Here is a 16,647-nt window from a genome sequence, read left to right on the forward strand (position 1 = left end):
GTTTATTCTCAAGTACAACGAGGGACTGAGAATATCATCCCCTGGAAGTATAAATGAATATATTTATTTTGCTTCAACTCAAATATGAAAGGATTAAAACATTATTACAGTCCCCACAACTTTCTTCTCCCAAAGAGAAGGTGCAGGGGAGGGGAACTGTGAGGCGTTAGAGACCTTTAGTGTAATCTCTACACATCTCATAAAATAAACATATGTGATCCATGTACTTGCTAAGGAAGCTCAGCATTGTGACAAGTCTCCTAGATTCCGCCCCCTCCCCCTCCAACTAACCAGATCATTATTCTTAAGGTCCTTCTAATTAGGGATTCAGGGGCTAACACTGACCCTAACCATAGTCACCTAACATTTACTTATTTCGTTGTTCTAGGTCCCCTCTATCCCGATCTTAACAGGACTACTGGGTCCAAAGCCCTATATGTGTTGTGTGTGCGTCTGTGTTCTGCCATGTATTTATTATTCTCACTTCGTCATTAAGGTCCTGAAAAGTAAAAAAAAAATAAAAATAAAACAACCACCCCAAATCCGTCTCATCCACTATGTGCATCCTCTTTCCGTGGGGACTGCAAAGGTTTAAAACCGCTGCCTTCGGGCCGGTCCACTTCTATAGTATCTTCCCTGCCTCCGTCTCTGCTTGCCATGTGTATCTGCACTGGGTAAGTGCCCAGATTCTGATCTGGGGCTAAAACTCATGATCTTCTGGCTCAGGTTCTGTGAACTGAGTCATTCTGGCACCGAGAATATTCCGTGACTCAGCAGGCCCGAAAAGGAGGCTGTCAGAATCCAGACAATCTCGTCTTTTAAAGGCAAGCTAGGGAACACAAACACCACAGTGGAAGGATTTCGCAGTGGGTCTGCGTGCCCAGGGGAAAACTGCTATTCCATTCCCAGCCTGTTCACTTCCTTCCTTGCCCCGGTTAAACGACCGGTTGGTTACACTTTAATTTAGCGGCAGGAAATCGCTTCACAAAATTCATTTTGATGCTGCGACCAGGCCCTTTATTCCCCAAGGGCCGTGCCAGCCCCCTCGACACTCTGGACCTCTCCATCGAGGGGGCTGCAGCGGGTCCGCGCTCATCAGGGGGCATCCCGGGGCGGCCGGAGAGGGCGGGGGCCCCGCACGCAGACCCCACTGGGGGGCCCTCGGGTCTCGGCCCCCGGGCGGCGGCCGGGCTGGACACAGGACCGACACCTGGCTGGGCGTGGCTCCAGTAGGCGCGAGGCCCAAGGCCGACCTCGCCAACCCGGCGTCGCCCCTTTAAGGCCCCCTCCCTCGCCTCCTCCCTCACCCGGAGTCTCCTGGGGACGCGGAGTCCGGACCCCGGCGTCCTACTTGCGCAGGGAGCTGGGTCTCCATAGCCGCCCCCGACCTCCCGGCATGCACCACCCCGCCGCCCCTCCCTCTCCCTCCCCCCTCTCTCCTCCCCCCGCCCCCACTCCCCGCCCACCCCTTGCGCCCCTCCCCCGCCGATCGCGCGCCGCGGGCCCGTGCGCGGGACGCCGCCACCCCCGCCCCCGCCGCCGCCGCCGCCGGGAGTCGCCGGGGCCAACGCGCAGTTCACGGCGCGCGGAGGGCGGGGGAGCAGCGTCGGGGGCCACGGGAGCTGCCTAGAGGAGGTCGGGGTTGGGCTTTCTCCTCTGCCAGACCCCACCCCACCCCGCCGCTCCCACCCCCTGCTCCTTCCTTCCCGGGGGCGCGCGCTCGGGCACGCGCTCGGAAGTCGGGGGTCTGCGCGCAGTGCGGGCCGTGTCTGGGGTGGGTGAGGGAGGCGCGGGGGCGGCGGTCAGCGAGCCGCTCGGTCCTCGCTAGGGGCGCCCACCGGCCGGTCTCTCCGGCGCGAGCCGCCGCCACCAGAGTCCGGCCCCTGAGCCACCAGGCTCAGCCCGCGGAGCGGCGGGGAGCGCCGCTAGGGGAGAGGATCGCGCCGGCGCCCTCGCCTTTGCCGTGGCCCAGCGCGCGGGCGGCGGGATGAGCGGCAGCGAGCGGGCCGCGCCGGCCCTGCGGCCCCGGGGGCGGCTCTGGCCGGTGCTGGTAGTGCTGGCGGCCGCCGCGGCGGGCTGTGCCCGAGCAGCCATGGACGAGTGCGCGGACGAGGGCGGGCGGCCGCAGCGCTGCATGCCCGAGTTCGTCAACGCCGCTTTCAACGTGACCGTGGTGGCCACCAACACGTGTGGGACTCCGCCCGAGGAGTACTGTGTGCAAACCGGGGTGACCGGGGTCACCAAGTCCTGTCACCTGTGCGACGCCGGGCAGCCCCACCTGCAGCACGGGGCAGCCTTCCTGACCGACTACAACAACCAGGCCGACACCACCTGGTGGCAAAGCCAGACCATGCTGGCTGGGGTGCAGTACCCCAACTCCATCAACCTCACACTGCACCTGGGTAAGCGGTGACAGCCCTGTCCCCTATTACTGCTCGCCAGCAGCCCAGCTCCCGGGCCGTCTCCACCCCCTGGTTCAGCCTGAGGGGCCCAAACTGCCGCGTGCTGGCTCTCTGCTCCGCAGCATGGGCCACACACAAATTCTAAAATAGATGTAGCTGTTCACATCCGTGAGGGTCAAGATGCTGCGCGCTGACATGTCTGTGCTTTCTTGTTCTTTCTAATTTAACGAGATTCTCGCTTTCTTGATTGTTCGCCATTTCAGCTGATGGGATTTTGGTCCCCCCTTTTTCTGAAGGGTTAACCAGCAACTCTCAGCCTCACTTTTCTCTTTCCTAGCAAGGCCATCACAGCGCATTCTTGGATCAGAGATGAAAAAGTCCACCTCAGACACTTTTGTCTTGGGAATGTTTAGATGTCTCAATTGGGTTGAGTGTGACTGCTGTTTGCTCTGTTGAGTTAGGGGAAACTGAAGGGAGCAAATGACTTTACGGCCTGTATTGCCTATGTGTAATTAAAATAGAAATTCACTTTTAAAGTTATTGTTCTTTAGAACTGTTCACCCTTAATTAAGAGCCACAAAGCTATTTCACTGCTAATCCTGGTACAGAGAAAACAAAAGGAAGTGTTTGCACTCACTGTAATTGCTGGGCATGGTTTTGTCCTGGGTGAAAAGTCTCTCACTTTCTTCCCTTTCGCTTTGATTCAAAGCAAGTGTAGAAACACATATAACTGATCTTTTAGAAATCAGGAAAGGATCTATAGAAAACTTCCTGGCAGGGCCATGGATGATGATGGATGTGTATCTGAAAGTATCAAAAATTATGTTTGATCTAGGTAAGTTTTTCTTCCTATCATTGAGATATATAAACAAGCAGAAAATTTCATTATTGTGTTTGACGGAGTAAGGTATGTGTGAGAAACAGACATTTGATTTGTAGAATTTCAATTTCCACTGGATTGGGAGACTTGGTTTTACCAGTAGCCGGTACTAATGAACTTCCAGGGAGAACAGACTGCCCCAAGCCGTTTTTCTGTCAAAACAGGGTAATTCTCTAAGGCTAATAATATTCATTATTTGGGGACGTTTGAAAGGAACATTTTGTAGGCAAATGGTTCTTTTGATCATGATTTTGTGTTTTTATTTCCACTACTCTCTGGTACACTGTACATTATGTAAGTATCAAGATTCCAGAGAAAGAATATGACTTTCAAAAAGTGCTGTGAAAAGTGGAATAAATTTATTTAGAAACTTTGTAGTAAATGCCATTTTATTTGTAGATGAGTCATTAGGCACATGAAACTTTTTGAACATAAGTTCATAAAATGAAACTATGAGGCACCTTTTTTTTCAGAGAGTGAAGAAGTAAACTGTACTGAGTTCAGTGTTTTAAAGGTATTGGACATGTGTAGAAGTAGGAGTGTCTTATAACAGGTGCCTTTCAAAAGACATGGTAAGAGATCCAGAGTTTCCTAAGGTCTTGTGGGGATGCTTTTTAACTATTTCTCCTAGGTATTTTATTTTCAAAGTTGGCCAAATTTATTTTTGAAATTTATATGCAATTATTTTTGTTTAAGTTTTGACTTGTTAAAGTTTCTGTGTTCAAGTTTGAATACCCTTGAAGTCTTATTTTTATCCATTTTCCAATTTTAAATTTTTCGAAGAAAAAGGATTCCCTTAATGTCTCAAAGTGCCTGAGATTCAATTAAACATTTCTGAACAATAGTCTCTGATTTAAGGTGGGGCTGTCAATCTTGGCTTTCTGAGTTTTCTGCTGTAGGTACTATGTAGCTGAAGGTTATTTCAGGTGATGGTAGAGGTAGATTACTCAATGATTACTTCTCTGTTGCAAAGATAATGTGGTAGAGTGAGACAGTATCAGTCAAGTTAGTTACTACTAGAGAGGCAGATGTATTAACTTTGGGTCATGGTGATTAAAAGGTCAAAAGAGATCATAGAGCTCATTTAGGACTCTAACATGACTTTTTACTCTAAAAATGTTACATGCTTGGACTTGTTTTTGGTGAAAAATTCCTCAGTTTTTTGCTGTTATTCTTGCTAAACGAAATTCATAAATAAGGGTTTAAAACTCATAATTTAAAGTTATTTAAAACATTTTCACTTAAGTATTGTGATTAACTGTAAAAACATGTACTTTAAACCTTTCAGTTAGACAATTTATAAAAACTTGACTAGAACTTATTATACTTGTTGGATCAGAAATGATGTCCCAGAGGAAATTGTGTGTGGTGGAGGTGGGAAAGGGGAGGGAGATTTGTGTGTAGCAAGGTAGATGTTTCTTTTTCTTTCTCCAGCCCCCTTTTAATGACTAGGATATATGTATACATGTATATTATGATTAACAGTTTAAGGCAAGTAGACAAGTTTTTATGTGTTACTGTGTGTTTTGATGTCCAGCATATTCACTCTCTAACTGCAGTTACTTCATGGGCTTTAGCTAACTAATTATTTCCCATGACTTCAAGTACCGTGACTTTTGTGCATCTATTAAACCTCCCATCCAGTTCAAATTTCACATATCCTTAAACAAGTGATGCATGTTGTGCTTTGCCCTTACAGAGCATGTGAAACTAGAAATGAGCAGTGTGAAAGAACTAGGTCTAGCCACCACTTTTGTAGCCTGCCTTTTGATGTTGAACTTTAAACACAGTGAACTTTCAAATAAGCAAAGTCAGATTACACTTAACTAGTTACAAGAAACATACATGTTTTGGCAGTTTTTATGTCACTTTTTTATTATAAAAATGAAACATTATATGGTAAATTCAAACAGTAAGTGTAATGACTTTTTACAGTGAGTCTTTTTATTTCTAGTTGCTAAGTTCCATGCCCTAGAGACCACTGTTCACAATTTCTTATGTAAACTCCCAGAAATTTTTCATACATACATTATATATAAAATTACATGATCATTTTAACTGGTACTTTTTTAAGGGCTGAGGCACATTTTAACAGATGGCAAGTACAAGTTAGATCATTGTACATTATCATCACTTGCTGTACAAAAGCCGGGAAAATCAGCATTGATTCTGCAAGCAGCTATGTCTTAAGTGTCATATACAGTGGTGCAGGGTGCAGTGCATCTTCAGATACAAAGAGTTAAAGTTGCTGTGGGAACCAGTACTGCACTTTCTGCCTCTTGTGGAGAGAAATCTCAGCTAGGCACCCTTTTCTAAAAAGAAGTCTTTCTTATTTTGCCTTCAACTTCTGATCTTTTCTCCAGTTTCTGTATGGATTATTCAGTTTGCTGTTAAAAAAATTTGGCTTATACAATAATATAATAATAATAATATCATAATAAGTTTTCTCAGTAACAGTGCGGTAGTTGATAGACAAGATTGTAGCTGAGGATTGGCCTTTTATTAAACAGCCATTTAAATTAATTTGATAATCATTGTGGATGGAAACTTGGCAGACAGGGTCTTGATATTGGAGGAAGGTAGCTTTCCCTCTTTCTAAAACAATTAGATTAAGGGAAAGAGTGCATATAAAACTAACTCAATCATGGTTTATGGAACTCTTAAAATTAACACTGAGACTGGATTAGTTTCCAAGCTCCTCATAAACTTTAGGAATGAATGGTGATTAAATTAAGCTTTTTCATCTATATCTGAATATCCTTTTTGTGCATGTAAATCAATAATTGGTATATAAAGATATTGCATTTTACGGGCCGGCCTCGTGGCTCACTCGGGAGAGTGTGGCTCTGGTAGCGCTGAGGCTGTGGGTTCGGATCCTATATAGGGATGGCCGGTGTGCTCACTGGCTGAGTGTGGTGGGGACCACACCGTGCCAAGGGTTGCGATCCTCTTACCAGTCAAAAAAAAAAAAGGATATTGCATTTTATGCTGTTCGGTCCTCTGATATATATTTAACATGCAACAAACAGCATTATTTTTTCCTCTAGGAAAATCTTTGCAAGGTAGGTTCTGACTGTGTCAGGGAATAGCTCACTCTGGTGACTTCACTGTGGTATTTGTGTACCCTGAGGGGACACTATTTTAGTTTGTCTCACAAAGGCCTGATTTACATTTTGCAGGTTTCAACTTGAGAAATTAAGGAGCTCTTCTTTAATGGCCAGCAGTTTTATAAAGTTGCTGTTGGCTGTTTTCCTGTTTTGCAGTTCACTGCTTTTTCTGCAAATTCCTCCTTCATTTTTCTAAAGCATTCAGAAAAAAATTTACACATTAGGGGAGAAGTTGGAGCTGTAAGGCACCCCCTCACCCGCTTAATTTGTCATTTGTGGAGGGGATAAAGTTTGCCTAGTTCAATTCTAAATCTGTTTAGGAAGTTGGATATGCCTTTTGCTATGCACTCCTTCCCCCTGTGTATACATTCTCATGTTACTGCCAAATAGCCCACAAACATTTTTAAAATACTTATGAAATACATACCACTGTACCTGATAGAAAGGTGTAGAAGACTGAGGGTCGTGTCTTCAGAAGTTTATACAGTATCAGATGGAATTTACACACTCAGTTGTAATTCCATTACATTCATAAATCATGGGAGTCTATATAATATTTTACAGTTTATAAAGCCTCCAGTTTATCACTGGTTAGATTTTTCACAACTCAGCGAAGGCAAAGATGAGAATCCAAAGGTGTGATTTGCCAAAAGTCATGGTGGAGTTGGGTCTTTGACTCCTTAGTTAAGTGCACTAGCCCTTGTAGCTCATAGTTTGTCTAACAAATCTCTGAAAAGAATGTCTGGTTTATTCCAGGGTAACTTAAAAGTTCGTGCACACATTGATTCAGAGATACAAGACTCCTTTGGTTTTCTTCCTTTTTCCCTCTTTCTGCCCCTTTTTACGTACATGCTACTCACGGTCTTCCTGGATGAATTCCTTTTAATGTCAAGCCTTCGTTTACTGTTTGCAAATTTATGAATTCTAATTTTGTATTTCTAGGTCAGTTCTTTCTCCAGACCTAAAAACTTGTTGAATATGCTCAATTTGGGATGTCGTGAGGCCATGTCCAAAACTAAATTCACCCCTTGTCATCCCACCCAACTCAAAACTGTTTTGGCATCCCTTATCTCAGTGAACACTACTGTCTAATATTGGGGCTCTCAACCAGTTTTTCCCATCTCCCCTGAAAGATGATCATACTTGATGCTTGATAGGCTTCGATCAGTAAAGATTACTCTGTTTGGTGAGCAGACAGGATCCATTGCTGTGAGGCAGGTCAGTTCTGGGCAGCTGTAACTTCACCTCTTTCCTTCCCACCCATCCTTACTATTATTTATTAAAGACTCCACTCTTACCTCCTATATCAAGACACTGTCTCTTGAATGCTTATCTTTCTGTCCATCCTCTTTGTTTCTGCCTTCATTTAGGTCCCCACTAAATTTCACCTGGATTACTGCAACAGCCTCCTAACAAACTTGTGGTCTTTCTGCTTCCACCTGTGACCCTTGTATTCAGGCAGCCGTGCTTGAGAGTAAGCGATGGTTCTAAAATGCAAATCTGATTATATAATTTCTCAGCTAAAAATTCTGCAGTGGTCCTTCAAGCCTTTAGGATAAAGTCTAAACTTCTTGGCATGGTGTGCAAGGTACTTTAGTGTCTGGACCTTTCTAGCCTCTAGGCTTATCTTTAGTCCCTTCACGTGCTCAGAGCATTGTTCTTTGGTTTGGAACGTTTCTCCCAGATGTCAGCATCTTCAGGTATTCTTTCCCAGTTTTTCTCTCTCCCCTTTTTGCCTCCCTGTCTCACCTGGATTAGGTACACACCCTGTAGGTAACTATCACAGCACTTATCACATAGCATTATCTGTTTCTTGTCTGTTTCTGCTTAAACACCATGAGGTCTTCGAAGGCAGGGTCAGGGACTTAGTCACCTTTTAGTTCAGTTCAGTGTAACTTATGTTCATTAATTGTTTGCTATATCTTAGCACCTTGCAAATGCCTGGAAGTATAGTGATTCATAGCACATTGCCTTAATCTCATGTTTAGATAAGTTCTAGACATGAAGACTTACATCTCTAGACTTAGGGGTAGGCAAATTACAGCCCTCCTGGCCAAATCCAGCCCAGGCCTGCCATCAATTTTTGTATAGACCATGAGCTAAGAATGGTTTATACATTTTTAATTGGTTGAAAAAAAACCAGAAGGATAATATTTTGTGACTTGTGAAAATTACATGAACTTTAGATTTTAGTATTCATAAAGTTTTATTGGAACACCATTAAGCCCATTTAATAGCATTTGGTTATGGCTGTTTTTGCACTACAAAGGCAGAGTTGGGTAATAGAGACAGACTCCATATGTCCTAGCCCACAAAGGCTAAAATATTTACTGTCTGGCCCTCACAGCAAAGGTTTGGTGATCTCTGCTCTGGACCTATACATTCATGTTAAGACATAAGTGAGTGATGCAAGTACAAAGCGGATTCACTTCACTTACCATTTGGATGGGGGCTAGAGGCATTGTATCTCCAGTGCGTAGTGTCCAATAAATATATATAGAGTGAGTAAATAAATGCCTGAATTAGAAAAGTCCCAGAACATTTCACGTTAATTTAAATTCTTCAAAGCAATGTTTTTGAGCTTCTGTTTATTTTTGTCAGTGCTATCTCTCCATCTTCATGTCACTGTAAGTGCTAATATTAAATGTAGTATGTGGTTGTTTTATTTCTGTAACTTTAAAAGAAGTACTAAATAGGTATGGAACTGATATGGAATTGAAAGATTTGTGCTTTCCTTTTTTGGGTAAAAGACTTATAAGATTGAAGTCAGCCTACATAAATTTTATGAGAAAACTGCTCATAAATTCTCACATGTGAATGTGTTTCTGAAATTTTAATGTTAATTTGTATGCTTTTTTTCTTTAGAAATGGACATAAGCAAATTTTATTTAAAGTATATATATGTATTCACAGACTCATTTTTGGAAGAGATTCTTAAAGGGGATGATTAAGCAGTGGAGGGGAAAGGTTACAATGAAATATTTGCTTATTGTGTATGGCATACTTTTTAATTTATTTAATTCATTATGGGTAGAAGTAGAAGACAGGCACCCTGGGCTGTGCCTTGTCTTCAGGATAGTGAAGAACTGTAAATGGAGAGTACAGTTTAGCCCACCATATCCCACATTTAAGTGGCTTGGCAGAGAACAGTGATCATGTATTTGTCTAGAGTTAACAGGCGGCAGAACCCACAGGTGCTGCTTCACTTGTCCTTTGTTTCCATCTGTACGTAATTGACAGCTCCTCGGCTGTTCTGTTTGGGTTTTAGGGAAAAGTGTCAAAGTTTAAAGCAGAGCTGTTTGTTTATTTTTACTGCTCAAAATTCATGAGAAGATTTTTAGAAATAAGGGATTAATCTGTCTCTTATCTTAAATTGTCAATTTCAGAGGGTAAAATTTTCAAGGCAATTGCATGCTGGTTCTATTGCCTTGCCTTGGTCGCTTGCTCTAAGATCTGTAAGGGGGGCCTGCTGGGATTTGCAGGCATCTTCTTTCTTGTAAAGTGATAAAGTTAGATGTTTGCTCATTTGGGCCTAAAATTGACTGCTTACTAATAATAGGGGTTACCAGAAAACTCATTTTTAGAAGTGTCCCTGAGGTTTTAGAGTATTGCAACAGGCTGGGCTGACACTAGTTAAGTACATTTGCTTTTCTGTCCATGTTCTCTCCCAGGGGGCCAGCCTAAAATAACTGGGCCCAGTCTACCAGGTGCCCTAAGCACTACATATTTATGAAATTAAATAAAGTACACTTATCTCTTTCTTGGACAATTATGCTCTTAGATCTCTTATGGGAGGAGAACCTTGTGGCAAATCTAGGAGATGAATTAGGGGATTTACTTTATTTCTTTTAAAGCTTTAGGAGTTACAGTCCCTCAGCTCCCTTCTATAACTCTTTGTTTCGACCTGTGTGGCTACTTCCTGCTATATTGAAGAAAACATTGGATTGTGGTTTTATTCTTTGGGTTTTTGTTATTGTATCATCTTGTTGCTTTGAAAGTCGATGGAAATATTAATTCAAAATCAGCCTCCTTCACATTTATTTAGTTTAATGTCTTGAATTTGGAACATGGTCCTATATAAAGTTAGGGACCTAATAAATTTTGTTTCATGACAGGAAATCGCAGTAAACGTGAAAGTTTGAGCTAACCAGGATTATTACTCATGGCAGTGACTATACAGGTACCTGTCTGTTTTCAGAGACATGGTCAATGACTAGTTTTTTTTTTTTTTTTTCCTCGTTTATAGTTCTTATTTTGTGTTCTATACCTTGACCTGGGTGGAGGTTATATAAGTGTATACATATGTAAAACTTCAGAACTATACATTTAATATTTGTACACTTAATTATATGTAAATTATTTCTCCAATTAAAAAAAGAAGAAACTTTCAACAAGTATTGTACAAAATAACATATAGGTGACTTTTGGTATGATTTTTGGCTTAAAATAGGAGAGAACAGAGTATGAAGCTTAATCAGCTAAGGTGTATTTCTCTTACCGTCTTTGTCCTCTTTACCAGAAGTTGCTGGCATTAATAAATGTTTGTTGTATGAGCAAAAAAGTAAAGCAGCTGATTTTAATTGAGGTACCAGTTTGTTCAAATTGAAGTACATGCAGAGCGCTGTCAGAAATGCATTCGGGTAGGGTTGATGGTGAGCCCCAGGAGGTGGGGCGTGGGAAACATGCAGGAAGAGCAGTCCTCTGCTACTCTCACCTCCTTTCAAGCAGGCGGTGGTTTTGGTTGATGCTTTATGGTTTGATGTGGTAAAATGGTAAGTTTGTGGTTTTTGCTGCAGGCTTAGAGAATTCTTTAAGAATGTCTCTGGGTGGCATGTGTTTGGGTCACAATGTTTGGTGTTTATACTCATACTTTGCCATTTAATTTCCATGGTGAAAACTAAGTGTTCCACAAATTATAGCATATAATGTGAACACCCTTTCTTCATTTCTTTAACATGTATGTGGTAGTGGCTTCCTCTCATTGAGCCTTTTAGAAATAAAAAGTCTGAAGCTTGAATTGTGTGGCTTTCTTAGAGAAGCTTATGCAACTTTGTGAAGTATTTCCAACTAAGTGAAAAGACCTGCCTACTCAAAATGAGATGAGCTTATTATATTCTTAATAGCGAACAAAAGCTTTGTGTAAATAAGGCAACTGGGGAGAAAATTCTTCATTTATGGGCATTGTGATATGGGATATGAGTTATATTAGATGCTGAAGACACTTTCTTTAACCTGAGGGAAATTGTAATGTGTTTGAGAAGATTAGACAAAAACATTCAAGTACAGGAAAAATAATTCAGTTGAAACTTTTTAAAGTGCCTAGGGAGTACCTATAGAGCCCTTTGAAGAGTGTGCATTGAAGTCAGCCAGGAAAAGCTTTTTGGGTCTTGAAGAAAAGTAATGGACATGAATGGAGGACTTTCCAGGAAGGGTGAATTGTTTGAACAAAGATCTAAAAGTAACCAGATAACGGTGAAGGCATTGTTTGCATTAACATGGAGTAATGTGGACGTGCTGGATGGGATCTACGGAGAAGAGGAGCTCAAAAACTGGATAGCAAAATGAGGTCAACCTTCAGCTTAGTGCCTCCTGGTTACTTTTTTGAATTCTTCAGTCTTGAGAACTATTGTTATCCCCTGTGAAATAATAATGTAAGAAGACTAGCGACTTCTCTGAGGTCATACAGGCTGAGTTTAGGTTGGAATCCAGACCTGTTGTGGTACGTTAGATTACTCTTGCCACTCTGCCATGTTAGATCAAACCTGGTAAGTGATAGAGAACTATAGAAAGACCTTGAATTGGGGAGTGAAATGAAGGTATCTCAAACCACAGAAGCCTGGTTTCTCTGATAGATCTCTGCTTAAGGAGCTCTGGATTTGGGTTGCTTCTATTAAAAAGGACTTTGCACTTATTTGTGAAGAACAGAGGATTGTTTTCAGTGGAGGAACTTGAGGTTTGGGATACTTGCAGTAGTTGTGTAATAGGTAGTTGTTAATGCTTCTGGGAACTTCTAAAGAATTTATTGAATTTCTGAATGAGGTCCTGGGTTTTGTCAGTGTCTGCTGATAGGAAAAGTGTGCCCTACCCTATTTCCTGAAGAGTGGTTGGTGCTTGACTTTGTGCGGGGGAATGCCACCTTATCTCTTTTCTACCTTATCCATGACTCTGTTCTGGTTGTTGAGAATTGCTGAGTTTAGTTCAGTTGCCTACTTTATCTGGCATTGTTAAAGATAAGGCTGCCTGGTTCTCCAGGTTCTACATGGGTACTTCAAGAAGTTCGTGGACAAATAGAATTAAAAGATAATATGAATCTCTCCATGAACTTTTTGAAGTTCCCTTGTATTTTGTTTCTGCTCGGCTCCAAGTAAATTCTAACTCTTACTTGGTGCCTTTGTTGTGGTGGTTGTTGTTATTCAAGTTTGCTAACTGAATATGTCTAACCCACTTTTTATTGGTTGATGGATAGATAATTACTGTGATCCCAGGAGCTTTCTTTGTCCATCTTTCAGACTCAGAAGTGATGCCATTCACTTTGGTTTCTGTATGTGTGAATTTGTAAATCTATATATCTGTCTGTCTGTCTCTGTGACCCCTGTCCCCACCATCCTTTAGTTTCCCCAGGGCATTGCTGAGCTAAGTTTCAAGTTTCAATCAAGGGACTCGTAGATACCTTAAACTTTTTTTTTTTTTTTGGCTTGTCTCTGAAGAAGGGTGTCATAGTTCCCATTTAGAACATGTATTTACAATGTATTTTATGCTGCTTCCCCCACCACACTCTGCCTCTACTTCTAGAACTTAGCATTCTAGGATTGGTTTTTCTCTTCTACCCCTCTTAAAAAAAAAAAAAAGGCAAAAGTCTCATTACTAGAAAGTAACAGGTGAGAATTGTCTGATTAAATATAAATATTACTGAACTGAATCGCTGCTCTTTTGCTTTTTCTGCCTTCTTTATAGACCTGCTTAGTATACATTTTATGTATTTCTGTGATGAATGTGGTGACAGTATCACATAGTAGGCACTGATGATTTCTAAATGCTTGTGCTCATTTCCTTTGTCATGAAGAGGTTGGGTGGGATGGCACCTATTGCTGCGTTGGAGGACCGAGTGTTGGGTTTAAAATACCCCCCCCTCCTTTTTTTTTTTTTTGCCGGTTGGTAAAATATAGAAGCATAAATATTTTCTTAGGACTTTTTCATCAACTTTCAACAGAGAATGAAAGGATCATATTTTCTAAGAAAAGAGCTTCACAGTTTTTAGAAAGGGGCTAGTGAAAACATGATAAAATGAGTTGAAGTGATGTTTTTCTGCTCTGGCAGCACAAATCCTAATTAGAAGCAAGAATGGTCTGCCCACATGTTCTCAAAGTTCATGATCATATTATTATCAAAAACTGTTAAGAACTAAATAATAGTAACCTGGCAATGTGAAATGATTAGATCAAGATACGGAGTTTAAGTTTTCAGAACCTGATCCTTACAACATTTGTAACCTTGGTTTTCTGGAATGTTGGCATCCAGTGGACTCTTTAAAATATGTGGCTAACTAGAATAATAAAATCATGAAATTTTGGAGTTGGAAGGAAACTTAGGAAAGTTTGTCTATAAAAAATGTTTTAGGAATAGGTCCTGGTTTAATTTAATCTCTTATCAAAGAAGTTAATGTAGGTGTGAAAGACCCCTGGAGTAGGCGGTCAGTCGGTCTGGAGACCCTCCCAAGGAACAGCGAGACCACGAGGACGGATGCAAATAGCAAGAGGTTTATTGATCACACGGGTACCCGGGCGACTCAGTCTTTTGGAAGACTGGCGCGCCGAGTAGAGCTCCTGGGTCCTTTTTATAGCAAAAAGCGCGGGTACAGAAGCGAGAAGCGAGTTTAATTGGTCAGTTCAAATAAGCGCGGGTACAGAAGCGAGAAGCGAGTTTAATTGGTTAGTTTGAATCAAGCCAGGGGTGAACTTCGGTCAAGTGGGAGTCCTTGAAACAGCTGAGGGGCACTCTTGAAACTGGTGGGAGTCCTTGAAACAGCTGAGGGGCACTCTTGAAACTGGTGGGAGTCCTTGAAACAGCTGAGGGGCACCCTGGAAACTGTTGTCGATTTATCTAGTTCTGCCCTTGGCCTCGGGCGGAGGCCCAGGTGCATGACCACAGATATCCTGTTCGTTATCTGGTCTCAACCTCAGGCTGTACTTTTCCTATGCTAGGGACTTTTAACCAGGGTAATGTTTTGTGCCTTGCAAAATGGCGTTGCTACGGCTAGCTTAAAAAGTTCCTTCTTCATTCCCCCATTTCTTTTGTGGATAGCTCTAATCTTAGAGCGGAGTTAAAAGTTATTTTCATTATCTATAGTCTGATATTTTTGTCTAAGAACCAGGACCTTAATTGTACTTATTCTATCATTGATGAATTGGACTAACCTGTTGATGACACAGGGCCCCAGAATGAGCAACAGAAGAAGGAGTACTAGGGGCCCGATGATGGTTGATAGTGGGGTAGTGAACCAAGGGGAGCTATTGAACCATCCTTCATAGTAGGGGGGGCTTATGGCCAGACAGAGCCAGCAATGTTCTGTGGCGTTTGGGTTGGTGGCATTTAGAGCTAGGAAGGCCCCCTGTACAAGACCAAAGAGCCTGTCACCCGTGGTGGGGGGTAGAGTGCCTGGTGATAGGAGGCTCTGTGTAGCAGTGCTCCTTTGTGCCGCGGGGGGTTGCCTGCTAGTCATTGGGAACAGCTTGTTGCTAGGAGGTCCCTGTTCTGCAAGGACGGGGTCGGGGCCCACTGCCACAGTTGGCATATTGGTGATATCTAGGCGAATGGTGAACAGTACACCTGGATCGTTTCCCGTCAAATAGAACCTTAGTCCCCAGGTTCTTCCTTGTGCCCAATCTCTGGAATTTTTTCTTTTCTCTGTGAATTTTATTTTAAGGGGGTTACACCAGCCGGTGTTGTCACAGTTTTTACTGCTATCGTTACGTTCTACAGTTATGAGGTCCCATGAGGAACTAGGTCCCCAGTAGACTGTCCCCGTTGTTTCACAACCCCATTCTTTGCAATATAGAGATTCTAGCCCTCCGCACCTTCTAGCTTCTGAAAGGGTCCGGCCATCCCGGGGGCACACGTAGAAGGGGGAAGCGGCAAGCCTGTTTCTAGCTCGGGGATAGCTGCACCCTGGGACCCCCCAGGTGATCTGATTATAAGCTTTTGTATAGTCTGAATCAGGGGGTCTGATCTGGGCCGAGCCCGATGCTATGTATCCCGGGATATCCCAGGTCTCAATACCCGCCGCCAGGGCACATACATCAGGTTTAAGATCGGGCCACCAAGTCCAAGGCGGCTGGGTAGCCTGTTTGGTCCAGACAACTTCTCCAGTTTGGGACAGTACCTTCCAGGTGAGGATCACAGGCCGGTGGGGGTTCTTACCCGGTGGACTCATCTTTCCGCCGCCGAATACGCAGCTTAAGAGGATGATCAGTCCTTTCCAGCTCCCAGGTCTCGTTTGGTGCCGGGGGTGGTGCAGGCTTGAGATGGGAAGCATGGACCCAGGCAGCGATGCCATCAACTTTTACTGCGGTCGGGGTGGTCAGCAATACCAGATACGGGCCTTTCCACCGAGGCTCAAGGTTGCTGGGTCGATGGCGTCTGACCAGCACTCGGTCTCCGACCTGGAACGGGTGGGGGACAGCTATGGTACCGGGCTGATATGTCTCTTTGATCTGGTCCCAAATCTGGGTCTTCACAACTTCTAGAGCCTTTAAGTGGGTAAATAAGACAGGGAGAAAATTATCATCGGGACCCAGTGTTTCTCCCAACTCAAGTATGGGGGGGGGTCCCCCGTAGAGGATTTCATAGGGAGTTAGACCGAACTGGCCAGGGGTATTCCTGGCTCTGAACAGCGCTAAGGGAAGGAGGGCCACCCAGTCTTTTCCACCGGTCTCTAAGGCCAATTTAGTTAAGGTCTCTTTGATGGTTCTATTCATTCTCTCTACTTGACCTGAGCTCTGGGGCCTATACGCACAATGTAACTTCCAATTTATCCCCAGTTGTGTGGCCAGTCCCTGGCTTACCTGAGCAACAAAGGCTGGGCCATTATCTGACCCGATCACCTTAGGGATCCCGAAACGGGGCAGGATTTCTTCTAGTATCTTTTTACATACAGTCAGGGCCGTTTCCGTTTTGGTAGGAAAAGCTTCTACCCATCCAGAGAAAGTATCTACAAATACTAGCAGATACTTGTTCCCATACCGGCCAGGCTTTACCTCTG

General features: G+C 43.3%; 1 protein-coding gene across 1 annotated transcript in view; it reads left to right on the plus strand.

The window, feature by feature from the left end:
- Positions 1-1,516: 1,516 nt before the first annotated feature.
- LAMC1 (laminin subunit gamma 1) overlaps positions 1,517-16,647 on the plus strand; it is a 139,014-nt gene continuing 123,883 nt past the window's right edge. Inside the window, exon 1 of the mRNA XM_063103683.1 lies at positions 1,517-2,402. Coding sequence (XP_062959753.1) covers positions 1,988-2,402 — 415 coding nt within the window. The 5' untranslated portion in view covers positions 1,517-1,987. The remainder of the gene's footprint in view (positions 2,403-16,647) is intronic.

This window comes from Cynocephalus volans, chromosome 8, assembly GCF_027409185.1.
Source record: "Cynocephalus volans isolate mCynVol1 chromosome 8, mCynVol1.pri, whole genome shotgun sequence".
NCBI classification, from domain to species: Eukaryota; Metazoa; Chordata; class Mammalia; order Dermoptera; family Cynocephalidae; genus Cynocephalus; species Cynocephalus volans.